At 46.4% G+C, this 18,607-nt stretch overlaps 1 protein-coding gene across 1 annotated transcript in view; it reads left to right on the forward strand.

The window, feature by feature from the left end:
• Positions 1 to 18,607, forward strand: part of SLC23A2 (solute carrier family 23 member 2) — a 116,142-nt gene that overhangs the window by 79,618 nt on the left and 17,917 nt on the right. The window contains exons 8-10 of the mRNA XM_077766914.1: positions 8,783 to 8,871; positions 9,888 to 9,958; positions 10,920 to 11,101. Of these exons, the coding sequence (XP_077623040.1) occupies positions 8,783 to 8,871; positions 9,888 to 9,958; positions 10,920 to 11,101 (342 nt within the window). The remainder of the gene's footprint in view (positions 1 to 8,782; positions 8,872 to 9,887; positions 9,959 to 10,919; positions 11,102 to 18,607) is intronic.

An 18,607-nucleotide genomic window follows, 5' to 3' on the forward strand; every position in this document is an offset into this window, starting at 1 on the left:
GTAGGCAGCATGTCAACTCACCCCTGAATGCTCTCCTAGGAATGAGGGTCCCCCGGGTAACCATTTACCACACCTGAGAACATTGTCATTCCACCATACCATCTAACGTGCAGTCTATTTAATTTCTCAGGTTGTCACTAAAATACCTTCCATAGCTAGTCCGTTCACCTCCTTGAACCTGGATGCAGTCAAGGTCATGTGGCACATCTGTTTTATGTGTTTCTTTGGTCTTACTCATAAACTGTCCTCCCCTCCTTCCTGCATAACATTGTCTTCCTAAAGTGCCCAGGCCAGTGTTCGTATTGAGCATCCAGTGGTCTGAATTTGTCTGATTGTGTCTTTGGGGTGGTATTTGATTAGATTTTTTCCCACAATCTCCCTTATCTGTTGTAGATTGGAAGATGGGGCCAGCCAGAGGCATGGTTGATTCAGGGTGAGCATTTATGCCACAATTACCACAGTGCTTTCATATTCTGTCACATTACACAGATACATAGTAGCAGGCTACAGATTCCCCCCCTCCCCCCCCGTAAAAAATTACCATCCATTTAACTCAAATTTCAAGTAGTACATTACAGAACTGAGAACTAGGGAGAACCCGGAGGTCATGACTTTGGAGGAGCTTTGCCTTGATCCCCCAACGAGCTGCATTGGGGAGCCTTGGTTTCAGAGCTGGCCTCACTCCTGTTGCACCGTTTTCCAACCCTGTGACTTTGGAAAAACTGTCTGGTCTCTCAGGGCCCCCTTCCATCATCTGTAAAATGGTAATTAATAGTGATGAAATTGTTAGTGAGCCTTGAATGAGATAATTCCTGGCACCTGTCTGTGCCTGTCTGTTGGCTCTCATTTTTCTGGGCCTTCTGGAAGGGAAGGAGGCAGGTGGGTGCAGGTGAGGCAGAGGGGGTGCAGTGGGCAAGGTCTCGGACATCTGGCAGAACAGCAGGTCTTTGATGTGTGTAGCACATGGTTGGGTACACTCGGCCACACGGCCAGCATCCCCTGATCAGGAGGGACCCCCTGAATCTGTCTCAGGCCATCAGAAGGTGGTTGGGGTGCTTTATCCAGCTCCTCCTGCGGCCTGAGCACCAGCCGTCGCTCAGCTGAGGCTGTTCACGTTAGCTCCTTCAACACTAGCTTTGCCAGCTCATCTCCCCTTCATCTGACCTGCTGTTTCTCTGTATTTCTGATACTAGGAGGCTGGCTGAGTCCTCTTAGTGTGTGGCGGGGTTGACAAGTTCAGTTTTTCAGATAGTTTAGGCTAACAGATTCTTTGACCGGAATTAGTTGACACTATCATGCTTGACAAGGAGGTTATCAAAATTGTATTCAACAGTCCTCCTAAATTTCTGTGCTCTGTCTGGACAAAGCCTCTGGCTGTGAGCTGTGGCTTGGGAGAGGAGCTGGTTGGCTGCTTCCAGCCAAGCATCTCCTGGATGGACTCTGTAATTGGAAGTGCTGACTGGAATAGTTCATCTTATCTGGGCATTTTCCTATAAAACCAGAATGGCATGAACTTGAAGATAAAAGGTTATACTTATCTTTAGTTAGTATTTTAAGTCAACTAAAAATGGCTTAGAGATCCAAATGTAAGAATCATGAAACTATAGAAGTATTAGAATAAAACAAGGGTAAATTCCTTTATAACCCAGAAGCAGAGAAGGACTTTTAAACTAGGACTTAAACCCCAGAAACAATAAAAGCATAATAAATTTGATGACCTTAAATCTAAAAATATGTTAAGCTTTACATTGGAAAAATACACCATAAATAAAAATGGCAAACTAGAGGAAATGTTTATAATGTATCACATATAAAGTCTAACATTTTCTAATATAGAAAGAGCTCTTAACAAAGTATTTTAATTTTTAAAAAAATGTTTATTTTTGTGAGAGGGAGGGAGGGAGAGAGAACAAGCAAGGAGAAACAGGGAGACACAGAATCCAAAGCAGGATTCAGGCTCCAAGCTGTCAGCACAGAGTCTGATGCAGGCCTCAAACTTGAGAACCACGCAATCACGACCTGAGCCGAAGTCTGATGCTCAACCAACTGAGCTACCCAGGCACCCCCAAAATCAAAGTATTTTTAAAAGATACCAGAAATTATATAGGAAAGCAAAAGATATGAACAGATCACAGAAGAGTTATATAATGATTCTTCTCCATTTGAAGTAAGTCAGCATGTAATAACAGAATATAAACTAAAGCGACCCTGAGATACCTTTTCTCACCTTTGTCAGATTCACAGCAAATAAAAACTTTGAGCCATTCTGGTGGCAAGACTTGGGGAGAACAGGCATTCTTAATACATTGCTGTCAGGAGTAAAAATAGTTCAATAGTTCTTTATAAAAAGAAGAATTTTACAGTATCTAGAGTATATGTGCATTTGCCATTGATCCAGCGATCCTACTTCTAGAAATTTACTTAAGATAGACTCTCAGAGATGCAAAATAATACACAAAAGAGTGATGTCTTGCTGTATAATTTGTAATGGCAAAATATTTAACACTGAAATGTCCATCTGTAGGAGACTGGCTGCTATTGTACCTCACACAGTATGGCTGCATGCAGCCCTGGGAAGAATGGGAAAGATCTCTGCAAACTGGTATAGAGTACATTCCAGGATATATTGAAAAACCAAGTTGCAAAAAAAAGTGTACCTGGGTGTATATATGAAGGAATAAGTATACGTTAGGAATCAATGAAAATGGTTATAGTGAGTTAGGTGGGAAGGGGGTAGAGGGGTTAGGGATGGGAGTGAGACTTTCCTGGTATATCTCTCTATATGGTTTGGTTTTTAAACTGTGCAAATGTTCAACATAGTCAAAACATAAAAGTTGAGAAGGGTGAAGAAAAGCGAATCCTAAATTTGAATTACAGAAACAGGTGAACTGTATGTCAATTGCTAACCACATAGAAAAGAATTCATTTATAGATTTTAGAACACAGTACTTTATGTTCCCTGATTGGGGTGTATTCTAAGCACACAATAAAGAGAAATCTTAATAGTCTTAGTAGTCTTGTTCATAGTGACATGTAATTACGTAGATGTGTAATTCTCAGACTGTGTGATGTATTAGGATCAGATGAATGAATGGTATGTTGATGATGATGGAAAATCAGGACACTCAGTGTAAGAAAAGGCAAGAACAAATATGGAAAGAAAGAAGGTAATCCAGGGGTATTGGCCTGAACTAGGTGTTATTATGATCCCACAATTCAAAAATGAATTATAGCTCTGTTTACTAACTAAATGTCACCCCAGTAACAGTGAGCCCACCTGGTGCTCAATCTTAGTTTCTAAATCCCATTCTCTACTAAAATGCACCTGGGCTTCCTAAAGTAGTGGTTGACTCCAAGGCCAGGGCTGAGGAGAGTGCACGTTGACCCTGGAGCATTATGTGTCAGAAAGCCGAGAACTGCTTAAAGAATAAAGGGTGGGGGTAGAGTAACCTTCTAAAGAAGGAGAACCTGCTTGAGCAGGTTCTTTGGGCAAGTTTGGGACAGTACATTAAAAGGAATAGTCATGGAAGTGAGTTGTCAAACTGAATTTGAAAGGAATTCATGCATCTACAGTGATGTCCAAAAAAGAAAACGTTGGACTAAAAGGAAAGTTCTTCTTTACAAAAGGCCACTAATTAAGTATGGATGGAATGATCATATTGAAAAATTGTAATTTTTTTTTTTTAAATGTTTTATTTATTTCAAGGAGAGAGAGAGAGAGAGAGACAACGTGAGCAGGGGAGGGTCAGAGAGGGAGGGAAACACAGACCGAAACAGGCTCCAGGCTCCGAGCTGGCAGTCAGCACAGAGCCCGACGCGGGGCTCAAACCCACGAACCGCGAGATCATGACCTAAGCGAAAGTCGGACGCTTAACCGACTAAGCCACCCAGGCGCCCCGAAAAATTGTAATTTTTAAGCCCACTATGTGAGAATATTCATAAGCTAGTGGGAATATAATATTCACGCAGCCTAAGAATCATTCTGTAGATTATTAGTTACCAAAGGAAAAAGGTCCCACTTTGTGCGACAGCCTGATGGAGCAGCCTCCTGATGGGATGCTCGAAGTTCACACCACTCAGACAGCGTCCTTGCGGGAAGTGTCTGGCCTGGCTCTGAATCTGACACGAGACCACCAGATGCAGTGTAGGAACTCTGATTGGATTTGGGGGAGCAGGAGCAGGTATATTTATAAACAATTAGATAAATGTGGCCTGAATATTAGATAACATTGTTAAATCACTGTCCTCGGGTATGATACGGGAAAACGATGATGCAGAGGGTATGTTTATTCTTAAATGCAAGCTACTTTTCCAGATAGCTGGTAGAGCATATATACCTATGGGAAATAACAGGAAAACGTTACCGGTTAAGAGTTTGTGACATCTTGTATTTTGCTTTTCCCTAAAGGCACTTAGGATACACATTCCTGATGGCAGATTCAGTTTTGAAACTATAGCTCCTTGAAGGCAAACCTGCCATGTTTCTTAGAGATCATTGTTTTAAAATCATGCTGGCATTTAGACTCAAGTAAATATTTACTTGACAAAAGGTTTTGTACCAACTCAATAGCTTTCTTGGTAGATCGAGGAAGCCAGTTTGGCACTTAGTGTACTTTCTGTGTCGATGGATTGTTTTGTTTTATTCATTTTCATGAAATGATTCCATTCTGGGAAGACCACACTTCCTCCCTTTCAGGTGCAGCTGTTAGGCCCCTGCCCTCTTAAGCTTTTTAAGGACTTTCCTCCTGATGACACCAAGGATGATTGCTAGCCCCTGGGACCTTGGGGAAGTTGTCTGGTTTTGTGTGGAAAATTCATCTACCCTTGACTCTGTTCTCTCTACCCAGTACTTTTAATCATTGAGGGAAAAAAAAAAGGTCCTTTCCCTAATTTGCAGTTAAAATCAACATGGCAGAAAGACTTCTTATTTTTAGTCTAATAAAATTCTTCTCAAAGAATAACATTTGTAAATAGCGCCTTTAATTCATTAATTGATCGCTAAGTGAAAGTTGGTGCTGGGGACACACCGATGGTGGGTAAAAGGGTTCGGTTCTTACAGTCAGGGCAGGTCCAGCCCCGTGGGGAGGTGCCCAGGTCCACAGGCAAATCATTTGGGGTGCGGTGAAGGGAGCCACCGAGGCTGAGGTGTGCGGAGACCTGTCCTGGGCTGGCAGGTCACCGGGGCTGACAGGACACTGCAGCATGAGCGAGTCCGCGAAGCACAGACCACAGGTGGTACGGCTGCAGCCTGCCCGAGTGCCTTCTGACGTTTTGGGGTTAAGGTCAGCTTCCCCAGGTCCCCAAAAGTGGTCCTTTCTGAGCAAGATTGCGTTTGCCTGCGGGCACAAGGTGGGGCATGTGCCCTTGGTCCACTCTGACCTTCAGCACGGCAGCCCCGCCCACAGTCCAGGCCGGGTTCTCCGAGGACTCCAGGGGCTGCTGTGTGGCTCTGGTTGTGCCTGCTCTTCTCTCTGCCTGCACTCTTCCCAGCCCCTTCCATGCGTGGTGTGGTGCTTCCTGCCCTTTAGTGCCGGGAGGTGCCGGCCCGCGCAGTGCCCGTCCTCGGCGTCCTGCCCCGTTGGCGTCACCACCTCCGTGGCTAGCTGTCTCCCTGCACACAGCAGGAACCTGTCAGCTGCCCTGGGGTAGCTTTTTCCATCGTTGCAGATGGTAAATCCCTTCATCTGGCCTGGGGGTCGTCCATCTTTGTGGTGCCTGGTGCCTCAGCATCACCCAGAAGTGATTGTTGAGACTGCAGATTTGAGGCCTCATCCGAGACTCTGACTAACCAGGACTGGGTGAGATGCAGAAATCTCCATTTTTAACCAGCACCCCTGAAGCAGCTTCCTGGCACCTTGGGGAGTGAGCGGCAGAAATCATGGCCAGAAAGCTCTGAGCGGTCAAGGGAACACATTACGAATCCAAAGGAGGTCCTGGGGTATTTCCTGGATGAGGCGGTATTTCCTCTGTGCCGTAATGAATAAATATTGAACACTGGAGGAGAGTTGACGACTGAGCGGAGAGCAGAGGCTCCGAGGCCAGAATCTGGAGAGCGGGTCTGTGAAGAGGCTGGTGAGGAAGAGCCGGGGGCCTGGAGCTCTGGTCTTCTGGGTTCAGAGGAGGAAGTGGGACGCCTCCAGCAGAGTTTTGAAGAACGGAAGTCTTGTCTGGGACTGGTTAGGTTTCTCTCCATCCTGGGGCTAGAACCTGACATGGGAGTATGTCACGACATGTGTCTGTCTGCTCACAGTTTTTCGTACTAACCTCTAGTAATCCCGTTAACCCTAAAAACTCATCTGCAAAAACCCACCGCCTCTTCCATATTTAAGATCAACTTTCCCTATAGACAGGGTTGGCAAACTTTTCCTGTAAAGGGACAAGCAACAAATATTTTGGGTCTGTGGCCTCTGTTGTGTTCTCTGGGCTCCACATTGTAGCCCCACAGCAGCCGCAGACACGGGCGGATGGAGTGGCTGTGTCCTAGTAAAACCTAAGTCACAAAGAGGAATCGTGTGCCAGACTTGGTTCACGGATCAGTTCGCCGGCTCCTGGTGTAAAGAAAGGTGCCGCTGAATTAGTTTCCTTTCCAGCTGTCAGGACACGATAAAAGAGCAGACAGTCTTATCTACGTGGGGAGCCCAGGGACCTGAGGTTGTGGGCCGTGAGTGAAGTGCAGAGAGGAGAGCCCTGGGGTTGATTGGCTGCACACTGGGGAAGGGCTGGAAAAAGCCACTTTATCAGATGACAATATCTAGTGCTTTATCGTCCTCCACCTTTTTCTTGGAAAATTGGCTTCGTATTTAGGGAAGTTCTTAGTTGATGAAATAATATCTCTTGCCACAGCTTTCCCCAAGAACATTTCTGTCAAGCCACTGGTTCACGCTGCCAGTTGTGGAGACCACCCTTAACTGCTGGGGCACTTCTGCGTCCTGTACAGTGGCCACTTGTTCTCTGGCCAGTGCTGCTCGTGGCAGGCAGTGCATGTGGCTGAACAGGAATATGTAAGCCGGCACGAGCAGCCCCTTCCCAGACCGTCTTAGGAGACTTTGAGACTGCACATGGGGGAATTTTCTATGATCACCCACTTTCAAAGGAATTCAGGGTCCTGATTGTTTGAAATGAGTGAGCTTCTTTGCAGCTGGGTTCTGGTGGTCATGGTTAAGCCATAAAATGTTTGCCCTGAAAGGTGCCCAGACTGAGGTCGAGAGCAGAGTGGAACCCAGGGCCAGTCTTCCCTCTCCCACCCAGTGAACCACCAATGTGGGATCCATTGCAACATTCCTAGGCCGAGATCTCTGTAGTCCGCGTTATGTGGCCCTAGGATGCACTGAAATCTGAGACGATAGTAAAACATGTTATTTGGGCCGTTTGAGAAGGCATCCATTCCTGATTAGATGTGGGTCACCCTTTGCCCTTTTAAGACATTTCTGAAAAGTTATGCTTCAGGAATGTTTGCAAATCAGTGTTGCCTTGTGGTGTACGTTCCCACTTTCGGTGACCTCCACATCCACTTTTGATGGTACTGTGCTCTGGGCCCCTCTGACAGGTAATTAAAAATGGATGGTTGGTGGACGCCAGCAACACATCTGGTCTGTACTGTGCAGCCTGCCTCTATGCCCTAAAGCCAGCACCATGCCTATGCTGGGTTGATTGCATTGCATGATTAAAACGGACAGAAGAACAAAAGCATCTTGACCCCGTGTCTGGCGCAGGGTGGTATGTGCCCTGGGCTTGTAGCATGGCTGCCGCCCCTTCAGCCAGCGGCACCTTCTCTCAGTCCACTTCCTGTTCCGGCTGGGTCAGGGCATGCCGTCCGAGCACAGAGAGGTGCGTGCTGGGTTCTCCGGCCACTGGCCCAGACGCTGGTGCCAGGCTGTTTGGGGGGTATTTCAGAAGGATCTGGACATCTGGGAGTTCTCAGCCCTGTAAACAGAAAGGGCCGGTTTTCTATTCTACCTTGAAAATAATGTTAAAAATAGCAAGCAGAAATCAAGTTTTCATGTTAGCTCATAAAGCTACCTTTATACAACTGTAGCTGAAATGCTGTACACTTGCATAAAATGGCAAAATCTCTTGAGTTTGGATAGGTCAGGTGTTCAGAAAGTCAACATGAAGTATCTAGAATATAATTGGTGACGTTTGAAGATTGTAGGCAGGGGATTTAAGAGAGTCCACCTGCTTTTTTTGTGATCAAGCAGAATATTTTGTCTACTGTGATTTGTAACGTACAGCTTTCCTTTCCTCAGTAGCTCTAGATCACTAACATGATTATGATGCCGATCCTCTAGGATTTAGGGCGGTTTCTGACTTACAAAATGGAGCGACGGGGAGATAGATTTTTTTTCCTGTGCTAACCAATAAGAATGTGAAAGGGAGGAGGAGGAGGAGGGTGGTAAAGTGGAAGACACACCAATATTTAGGAAGGAGCTCACAAGCTCAGCAGGAAAACAAGATGCCCAAATGCCCAACATCCCCCACCCCCAAGGGGAAAGGTGGTGATGTCAGGGGCTGGTGTAGAGGTGCGGGCCCTGACCATAGGGCTCCCCGAGGACCCATGCTGGGGCTGTCTGTGGGGAGAGCAATGGGAGGGGAAGACAGAGAAGCCGGGGCCCCTGGCTGTGTGGCCGAGGAGATCTTTGCAGACCGGGGCTCACTCTTTGGAGTGTGCCTGCATTTACTCATGTGCTGTTTGTCTATGGAAAAGACTGTTAAGCTGTCAAATGGTGAACTACCTCGGTAGTTCCTGATGCCGTGATCATGGTTTTGGTCTCGTTTCTTTTAGGTTACCCCTGTTTCAGGCCAGTGCTTTTGCATTTCTGGCCCCTGCTCGAGCCATCCTGTCTTTAGATAAATGGAAATGTAACACCACAGGTAATTGCAGTTATTTCCGCATACGTCATTGGGGTCCTTTAACGCACGCGATAGACGGGAGGCCTGGACGTGCTGCCCTCGGCAGCGTTAAACCCTTTCTGGAATCGGGCAGAGAACATACAGACCAACAAACCGCTTAGAACACTCCAGTCTGTGGATCGTGTTTCTGTCTCTCTCTCTCCCCACTCGTTCCTCCCTAACCTCAGAGCAAGTAAGGACCAGAAGGGACCTCATTTCTCTATGCTAATGAAATTGATATATATGGGAATGGAATAGAACATTTGCGCTATTTTCCTGCCTCTTCTTTCAGTGGATTTTACGAACCACCAGTAATCACTCTTTTTGCTGCGTCAGCATCCCTTCTCTGAAACATCTCTGCTTTTTAAGGATCTGGCTGCTTTGGTTTTCTGCAAATGACTTTAACCTCCCCTCCCCCTCATTAGTGATTGCAAAGATCCTTGAATAACCCGATCAGGTCAGGAAAAGATCAGGTAGGGGGGCCGGTTTAAGAAAATCAGACAGACCTGGCGTACTCTCAGAATACTGTTAGATTCTAGGAGCAAAGTTTTCTAACCTTTGCTTCCTCCCTTGCTCCCAGGAGTTAGATTGTGACCACTGATTGGATTCAGGAGCTGGAAAAGGCCCTCTGTTTTATCTAGGTTTTAAAAACCTCAGTCAGGCAGCCTTGCTTTTGGGTGTTTCCGTTAGCTGCTCGCAAAGGTTGGTCTTTGTGTCAGGCCGGCACTAGCAACGTGCAGCCTCAGTTCAGTCAGCTTTTGACAAGCTGGGAGCTCTCAGTCGATGAACAAATTTGGTGACACTTAGCGCTGGGGAAGACATCTTTCAGTATGATAAGCCATACTGTCGTAACTTGAATTTTAGGGATGGGCATTTTACATAAATATAAAATAAAACTTAAAACAGGGAGGAGATTTCTTCTTACCAAGAGTAAAATGAATACAGCTTGTGAAACATCAGTGTTGCTCCAAAAAATGTTCTTTGTTTTTGTTTTCAAGATGTTTCAGTGTCCAATGGAACAACAGAGCTGTTACACACAGAGCACATCTGGTATCCCCGGATACGTGAGGTAAAAGAGGAGCATTGTCTGCTTTTGGCTGCTTTGTGTTTCTTCCCTGCTCCATTGTTGGCTGTGCCCAAGACACTGTAGTTAACGTGCACCGAGCCTTCCTTTTCCTTTTCAACTACTGACCTGTTTATTTCTGTTGTGAAACTAAATTTAGATGGCACCACCGTAAAATAAAGTGCGCAGAAATGCTTTGTGCAGCCAGACGGTATTTCTGTCAGAAGTTTTCTTGCCTTCACTCCCCTCAGCTCCTAGGTACCCAGAGACCTGCCCACTCACACGCTCCAGCGTAACGGGCTGAGGCGGCTCCCTTGGAAAGAGCTACAGAGGCTTGCCTGCGGACAGCACCCCTCCTCATTCCTGCCCGCATGTACCTGTGCGTGGGGAAAGAATTACGGACCCTCGTGCTGTGGTGCACTTGAACAGGACAGGGCACAGGAGGCCTCAGACACGAAGAATGGCTGACAGCTCATCCAGATCTTCCCACATCTGGAAGATCCTTCACCATTAGTTCAGAGCTGGCACAGATAATGGCCGTCTTCCACAATAGGGACATGCCTTTAGAATTTGTGTCGATAACACGGTCTCCTAAATGTCCCTCAGACTCGCTTTTTAAAGGCCAGAATCTTTGTGCTGCAGTGCTCCTCTGAGGCTGGTTTTGAATGTCGTGTGTCTTGAGCAGAAACGATAACTCTCACTTATCCACGGGAGAGGTAGGGTAGCTGATCATCCGTTGCCCGTTTCTGTTAATGTTCTTATATCAACCATGTCACTCGTAGGTTGGCTAGACCCCACTCACCCCACTGGTCTCTCTTGGGGGCACCGGGAATTTTCCAGCTGTGTCACGCTTGTTAGGTAATAAGTTGCTGCCTAGCAGAACTGTCCACTGTGGTTGCAGGGGACACTTGGAGTCTGTGGTCTACAAGCAGCTCACTCTTCGTGTTTGTGCCTTCTCTCGTTGCAGATCCAGGGCGCCATCATCATGTCTTCGCTGATAGAAGTGGTCATCGGCCTTCTAGGCCTGCCCGGGGCTCTGCTGAAGTACATCGGGCCCCTGACCATCACGCCCACGGTGGCCCTCATCGGGCTGTCTGGGTTCCAGGCGGCGGGAGAGAGAGCGGGGAAGCACTGGGGCATCGCCATGCTGTGAGTGCTCTGGGCCACTCAGCGCGCACTGTCCGTCCCTCCTCTTCCCGCCACCTGGGGCAGTCTCTCGGCATGTTGTAGCGTTTACACTAAAACTTCAGAGATAGGTTTTTTTGTTTTTATTTTCCTAAAGTAAGAGTAGTCTGACAATTTAAACTTGATTCGTTTCTTGCCTGGAAGTTACTGAAGGGTGTTTCAGACCCGGAGGTTGGGAAGTGACAGCAAGGTATTCCTAAGACCTGTGTGGCAGTGATTTGTAAAGGGAGGGTTGTAAGGTTTCAGACTTTTTAAGAAGGGGGTGTAAGGTGGTGATGCCATTAGCTTTTAACTTCTGAGGGTCATGCCAAGTCTCGTGCACGTGAGTGGAAATACCGAGAAGCCGAATCCTTTCAATGAGACTCAAAAAAACCTTCTAGGTTGGCAGGAGACCGAGATGCTGCACCAGGGTCTGTTGGCATCAAGAGACACACAGCTCCCCAGGCTGGCTCCTGCACCTGTGGGGGAAGCCGTGGCTCTTGCCAGAGTCCTGCCAGTCATTGCTGGCGCTTCAGCACACAACTTCCAAGTTCACTAAAATGTCACTTACCCCTTTGTGTTGTCAGTAAAGACATCCAGGACTTCGGTTTAGTAGAAGATTGATAAGTAGAGCCATTTGTATGCCACAAATGGAACCCACTTCCTTTTTGTGTGCCTGGTGAACACATGTAAGAGCTGATCGTGTTATAGGGAAATGGTTCAAAGCCTGGCATTTGCCAACCAGCAAAATTCCCAAAACAAAGTATGTAATAACAGAAAGGAGTTTCCAGTTGTTTTTGTTTTGCTCTGTGAAGTACTCTGTAATCCGTAAACAATAGCCAGCACTTCTTGAGCCCTTGCATTAGTGCTTTCCAAAAACACTCGTCATATATATTGTAAATCAAGGTAGATACCGGTGTTATCCCCATTTAACAGCAAAAGAAGCAGAGGCACAGAGATGCAAAGTTAGCTGCCCAGGTTCGCAGAGCTGGTAAGAACCCAAGTAGTCTGGTCAGAACTTACTCCCTAACACTTCATTCTGTCTGTCTGTGTTAGAACACAGTGTGCAAGTTAAAGTGCATCCTTGCGTAATTATAATCCATCTAGTTTTACAGATTCACTTGATCTTAGCCAAAAGGCCGAGAAGCAATAGCCTAACAGATAAAGGGGTGTGAAAATGTCCAGGGTTATTCTTCATTTCTCCTTTCACTGAAGGCTGGTCAGTGTTCCCTACACCAGCATGGGCGTGTAGAAGGCAGGGAAGAATGTTCTGTGAAACGCAGTAAGTTCCAAGAAGGAGAAATTGGAATTGGCACCCTACAGTAAAGTTAGAAACCAGTAACAAGGGTGAACAGAACCCCCAGACCACCTAGGAATTGAAAAACGTTGTTATGAATCACTCCTACTCAGAGGGGAAATTGAAACTTCACGACTGCTGAAGATTAGAACACGAGGGCAAGAACTGACCCGTCACGCAGAGTTGTTCTCGACGAAAACGCACAGTCTTAAAGGCAAAGTACATGAAGAGCTCATCTCTTTGAAACTAGAAAAACAGGATTCAAATGAGCCTCATGGAAGCAGGGGACGAAAAATTAATACAGATAGAAAAAATGTGAAACAATGGAAGTGAAAACTCCAAACATTGGTTCTTTGGAAACTAGCGCATGGACACACTTGGGCGAGGCCGATTGAGCAGAGGAGGGAGTGAGTGCACAGACCAAGGGACAAATGTTTCGGTCCAGGGAGGAAGAGTTCCAGCTGCGCTACCTGCCCCCACATTTAACAACAACAACCAATTAATAAAATGTGTGGTTTTCCAAAAAAGCGTAAAAACAAAAATGGACTCCTCCTTACCCTGACCGCAAAATGTCGGGGTTCTCCAGAACCAGGCCCTGAGGCGCCTTCCTGCGTGTGTGCCTTGCCCCTGAGGTGCCTCGGCTAGTGCGGGGCCCTGGCGAGCCCGTGATGCCCTTGACTTCCGTGAGAGCCTGCAGCCACGCCCCTGAACACCAGCTGTGAGGTCCAAGCCCTGGTTTGCGGCCTCCAGTCGCTGTCACACAGGACTTCTCAGACTTCAAAGGGAGAAAGTGTCAAGCGTTTGCTTCCCTCCTTTTCCCCCAAAACCAGCCCCCCTCTCTTGCCATCCTGCTCTCAGGCAGGGCCACGAACACACACCCAGCTGATGGAGCCACACGCCCTGCAGTGGTTCCAGATTCTTTGCTTCCCCTCAGCCCGTCTTCCTGCCTCTGTCCAGCAGGTCACGCCCCCGCCACTCCCCTCGACCAGCCTCACCTTTGGCCAGTGCTTCCAAACTGATCTCCAGTTCTCTCTTGTCCCCTTCCTGCTTGTTCTCCATCCTGTGAAGTGCTTGGCCACTCTTCTCTCTGTCTCCTCCTTTCAAAACTCTGCTTGGACACACGAGGAATTCTGGAAATTTGCAGGTCTTCTCGTTGTCTGTGTCTGAAACCTTCCCCACTGTCCCTCATTCTGTGTACATCTTCCACTGGGCACTTGGGGCCTTTTGCTGTTGGAATCTCAGCTGTTTACAGGTGAGAAATGATTGAATTATTTTGTGGATGCTTTCCTTAACTGCATTCTTGCTTGTCTCTTCCTGGAACTTCTAGAATGTTTACACCTCCCAAACCCTCTGCTTTCCGTTTCTCCATCTTGTTTCTCCGTTCATGGGAAAACTCCTCAGCTGTATCTGTGCATCCTTCTGTCTGGCTTTTCCTTTCTTCTGTCAGGTCTTTTAGTTTCCAGCCAGCTTCTCTCGTCCTTGGGATGTCAGCTGTGTGAGGGCAAGGCTGCGGCTCCGTGCCGGTCACTGCAGCACCGTCAGGACCTGGCTCTCCACCGGTCACAGAGCAGGGGTTCAGTAAGCACCTCGTAGTAAGTGAAGGGAGGACTGGTGGCCTTGGGTACGTCCCCGGCCACAGGAGCAGTCAAGAGTGCCATCAAAGGATTTTATCCCTAAAAAAAAAGTTCTGGGCTCCAATAGTTAGTGAGTTTATTTTATTTCAAGGAAGAGAGAATTCCTGCTCCGTTTAAGTGGTTCTGGCAGTTTAAGAAGCAGGGGAAACTTCCCAGCCAAGTTGATCTCCATGGCAGATCCTGACAGAGCTAATATAACAGAGCCACATCCACGTGCTCCTCCCCAGAGCTGTGGGAAGCCCCAGGCTGAGTTCAGATACGTTTAGGTAGTAGTATGCTAAAGCCTGGCATCTTGCTCTCCTGCAAGTTTCCTTGTGATCTTTTAAAATGCAAATGTGCAGGAGAAGCTTTTCAGAAAAAGGCTTTAGTGTCCAGTTCTATACGACAATTAACATATCTATTAACATATCTTGGAAGAATGCTCTTTGGAACATGGTTTGGGGAAAATGCTGTTCCAGATAATAATAATAAAAAACCAATACATTATGTGTATCATTTTAGGAATACAAGGGTGATTAAATATTAGAGAATTTATTAATAAAATTCATTATGGGCCCATGGTGGATTTAATTAACAAAAACCATGGTGACCAAAAAAAAAAAATCACTTGGGGTGTCTGGGTGGCTCCAGTCAGCTAAGTAACCGACTCTTAGTTTTGGCTCAGGTCGTGATCTCGCAATTCCTGAGTTTGAGCCCTGCATTGGGCTCCACATTGAGCAGTGTGGAGTCAGCTTGGGATTCTCTGTCTCTGTTCCTCCCGTGTGTGTGTGCATGTACGCTCTCTCTTTCCCAAAATAAATGAATAAAATTTTAGAAAATAAATGAAAAGCCCACTGAAACTAAATTATAAATGAATCTGGGAAAATATTTACAACAAATTCCATTAAAAAGGCTAATATCCTTAATTAATAGTTTGACTAAAGAAGAGAGTCCTGGTGGAATAATGGATGGAGGATATGATATGAGCAGCCATTTAACAAAAAAAGGAGGTGCAAATCACTAATCAGTGTACAGAAAGGAGTACCCTCCCCAGTTATTAAAATACATATTCACAGGGATTCTGTTAACAGAATGGGATAGTGATGGTGGGTCAGATTGTCCTGACATGGGATCCTAAGTCAGCCAGGAGAGGCACAGCTAGAGACAGATGCCTAAGGGAGGGTAGTGGGGTGACCTTTCTAACCCCATGCATGGGTCCTGGAAGGGAACCATTTTTCTTGAGAAAACATTATTTTGATTACTTCTGTCCAGCTTGCAAACCTATTCAAAAATAGATACTACCACCAAATACTTAAGTCTCATTTTCTCTCTACTCCCAAAATATATGAAAATTCTAGTCATTTGAAGTTTACCAGTAATTACACAGGGAAATCTGAAGTAAATAGTTCCTCCCAGCACTGCCGCCCCTCAAAAACATCTCATGATTAACGAGTAAAAAGTTAGTATTTACCCTGTATGTGTAAACGCAAACGTACACACATTTACAGCTTCACCATTGTAATGTGTTTCTCACTCTAACAGTTTGTCGGGCTCCTCTCTCTAAGACAGTGTGGTTAGATCTACTTCGTTCTTTGTAAAATTGCAGTGTTAAATAGTATGAAATCTATAATTTATTCAACCATTCCTGATTGACACTCATGGTTGTTGTTTAAAATATTCACTGTTGCAAGCAGTGCTGAAATACATACTCTTATGTGTAGTGTAAGGAACGAATATTAATTGATTATAGTTTTTTAAATTGATGAAATTGGTAGGGACTTTAGTTTAAGATCTTGTATTGCAGTTAGTAGCAAATAGACATTTTCCGTCTCTAGGTGGGACTGTAAATTCTGCTAACTTTTATGTATGTGGCAGTTTGCCTCAGAAGCTTTTTAGGGACTCCTGGGTGGCTCAGGCGGTTAAGCGTCCAACTCTTGATTTCAGCTCAGGTTCCTGATCTCACGGTTCATGGGTTTGAGCCCCGTCCCGTGTCAGGTTCCACACTGCCCTCCCCTGCTCCCGCTCTCTTTCTCCCAAAATAAACCTTTTTTTTTTTTTTTAAAGAAGCTCTTTAATAAGATATTTACTATTTGACAGCTCCGTTTTAATCCTAGGAACTTGCCCTAAGGAGACTTGCAGACAGGTGCCAGAGAGGGTGATCTGTCACAGTTGTGTCTGTTGTTCCCAGTGTCATACCATATGGAAATTGTTTACCAAGATGTGGTGTGTCCGTAAGATGGGATGATCGTAGCCACTAAGGTGCTGCTGCCGATTTCCGTCTGTTGAGGTTGTGGCGTTCATGGTGCTACCGGTTAGTTGGGAAGTACATTGTCAAGTATGATTCCAGTTCGGGTCAGATGATGACCTATTTGTGCTCCAAGGGCAAAGCTCCCGTCAGGCAGTCTCGTCTCTCCCTCTAACCCCAGTGCCCTGGACCCAGCGATGCCCTGTAAGTATCCAGGGAATGGAAGCTGTTTAGAATCTAGACCAGAATGTTCCACAGTTGTTACCTGGGGTGGGATTAGGAGTGATCTTTAGGATTTTGTGTCTTTTTGTTTATCTGCCTTTTATAACTTTCCTACATTTTAATATGCATCACTTGCGTAATGTTTATAAGGGAAAAAGGTCATCAAGCCAGTGGTTGGATAGAACCCTGGCCTGAGCACCTGGGGTTCATCCTTTCCCCTTATCTGTTTGGCCGAGATACATGAGCTCAGGCCCATCCCCCCACCTCTGAGCCTCTGCTCCCACCTTCCTGCTGCAGGACTGCCAGCCTTTTCTGCCCCACAGGCGTATCTGAGGATAAATGGAAGGTGTGGGTTTTACAGTGGCAACAAAGTGGAGGGCTCATCTGCCTGGCCCACTCGCTTCACGTGCCCTGCCAGATTTGGCCGGAGATTGGCGTCCTTCCTGGCATTCTCTAGGGGTCCCCTGTCCCCTTGTAAACATGCTTTAAAAAGTGAGCACTTCATTGCAGGTGATAACGGTCAAGTGGGGTGTTGCCTGAAATAATGGTAATAATACATTTGGGGCCTTTTGGAATCTCATAGTGTTCACTTTGAAATAAATAGCACTCTTTTTTTTGAACATGAAAATTTTATGTTGATCTCAGTCTAAAGTAAGCTGGTTTCAGTACTCCTCATTACCATATCATTTTTCTTGTTAAACTTCACCGTCCCCCTCCCCCGGGGAATTGGAATAACTTGTGTATATTTCCAACCCTGGACTGGTACTGGCTCGGTGACTTTGTGTTTGGGCCAAGACCCCCATCGCCAGGTGAGCAAGCACCTGGGTAGGTGGGAGAGGGTGGAGTGGCTCGGGCCTGTTCTCCGGCTGGCTGCAGACCATGCGCCTCGTTAAGAACGTGACCGTGAAGCTGCACTTGACCGGCTGTCAGCGGGGCTGATGATTCCATCTCCACAACTGGAGCTGTGCCCAGGAACAGTTAAGCTGAGCTTTGACCGAGAGCCCACTCTTGTGCCAGCTCTCCCTTGGGCTATAAGTGAGAGAGTGCGTCCCTGTGGGTGATGAAACCCATTGTTGTGTACGCCTTCGTGTGTCCACGGTGGAAGCCATCCCACACCTGCCACGTTTGTAGCAGACGGATGAGGACGTGTCGGGTCCTGCAGCAGGGCAGTCAGCCGCCAGTGCTGCCTCCTGTGGGCCTCACTGCAGCTGGTCAGGAGTGTGGGGCCTATGGTAGAGAGACTTCTCAGCCCCAGCATCCCTGCCCTTATGGCAGAGTAGTGCGGCAAAGCAGTTCAGAGCCCGGGCTGTAGGGCTAGAGCTCCTGGCCCGCCCGCCCCGTGGCCTCAGGCTGTGTGATCTGGGACTGCTGGCTCTGTCTGGGAAGCGGCTGGTCCTAGAAGCCATCGCTGCAGAAGGCTGAGACGATGGGCAGGATGACCGTCACGTGACGCCTGCAGACCTCTTGGGAACATTGTTATTAACATTGAAACCTGTATATAGCCTTCTTGAATTTTGAAGCATTATGCTTTTTAAAAGCAGTTTATGCCCTTAACACGTAAATCAGAAAATATAGAAAAGTAGAAAAAAGGTCTCAAAACATATTGCCACCCGTAGTCAATTCCTGTGGTCATTTTGGACCCTGTCCTCTTCACCTGTTTGCACGTGTGCATGTGTGTACATGCATGTGCAGTGCTTGCTTGTTTTTTTAGTTAGTTCGTAGTTGTGATTTTAGCGTACATTTTGTCGCGTCTTGTATCTTTTTCGCTTATGCAGTGTGAGCATTTCTCAGAGGTGTGTGCATTCTTTGGGTTTTCTTATTCTCTTCAGGAAAATTTAGCCCAAGTATTTATATAGCAATTTTATTTAGTATCAAGAAAGGCTAAGAACTAATCTTTCCAAAAAACGGCATTTCTAAAACCTATGATTTCCCAAAGAACAGTTAAGAGGACTAGCAGCTTTCTAGAGAAATCAACTCAACACACAGGGTCAGTTTTACCCTTGCAGCTCTGTGTATTATTTTAAAACACAGACATACAGCCTTTAACCTAGTTTATTCTCTCTCTCTCTCTCTCTCTCTCTCTCTCTCTCTCTCTCTCTCTCTCTCTCTCTCTC

Source organism: Crocuta crocuta, unplaced genomic scaffold, assembly GCF_008692635.1.
Source record: "Crocuta crocuta isolate KB4526 unplaced genomic scaffold, BGI_CrCroc_1.0 scaffold15, whole genome shotgun sequence".
NCBI classification, from domain to species: Eukaryota; Metazoa; Chordata; class Mammalia; order Carnivora; family Hyaenidae; genus Crocuta; species Crocuta crocuta.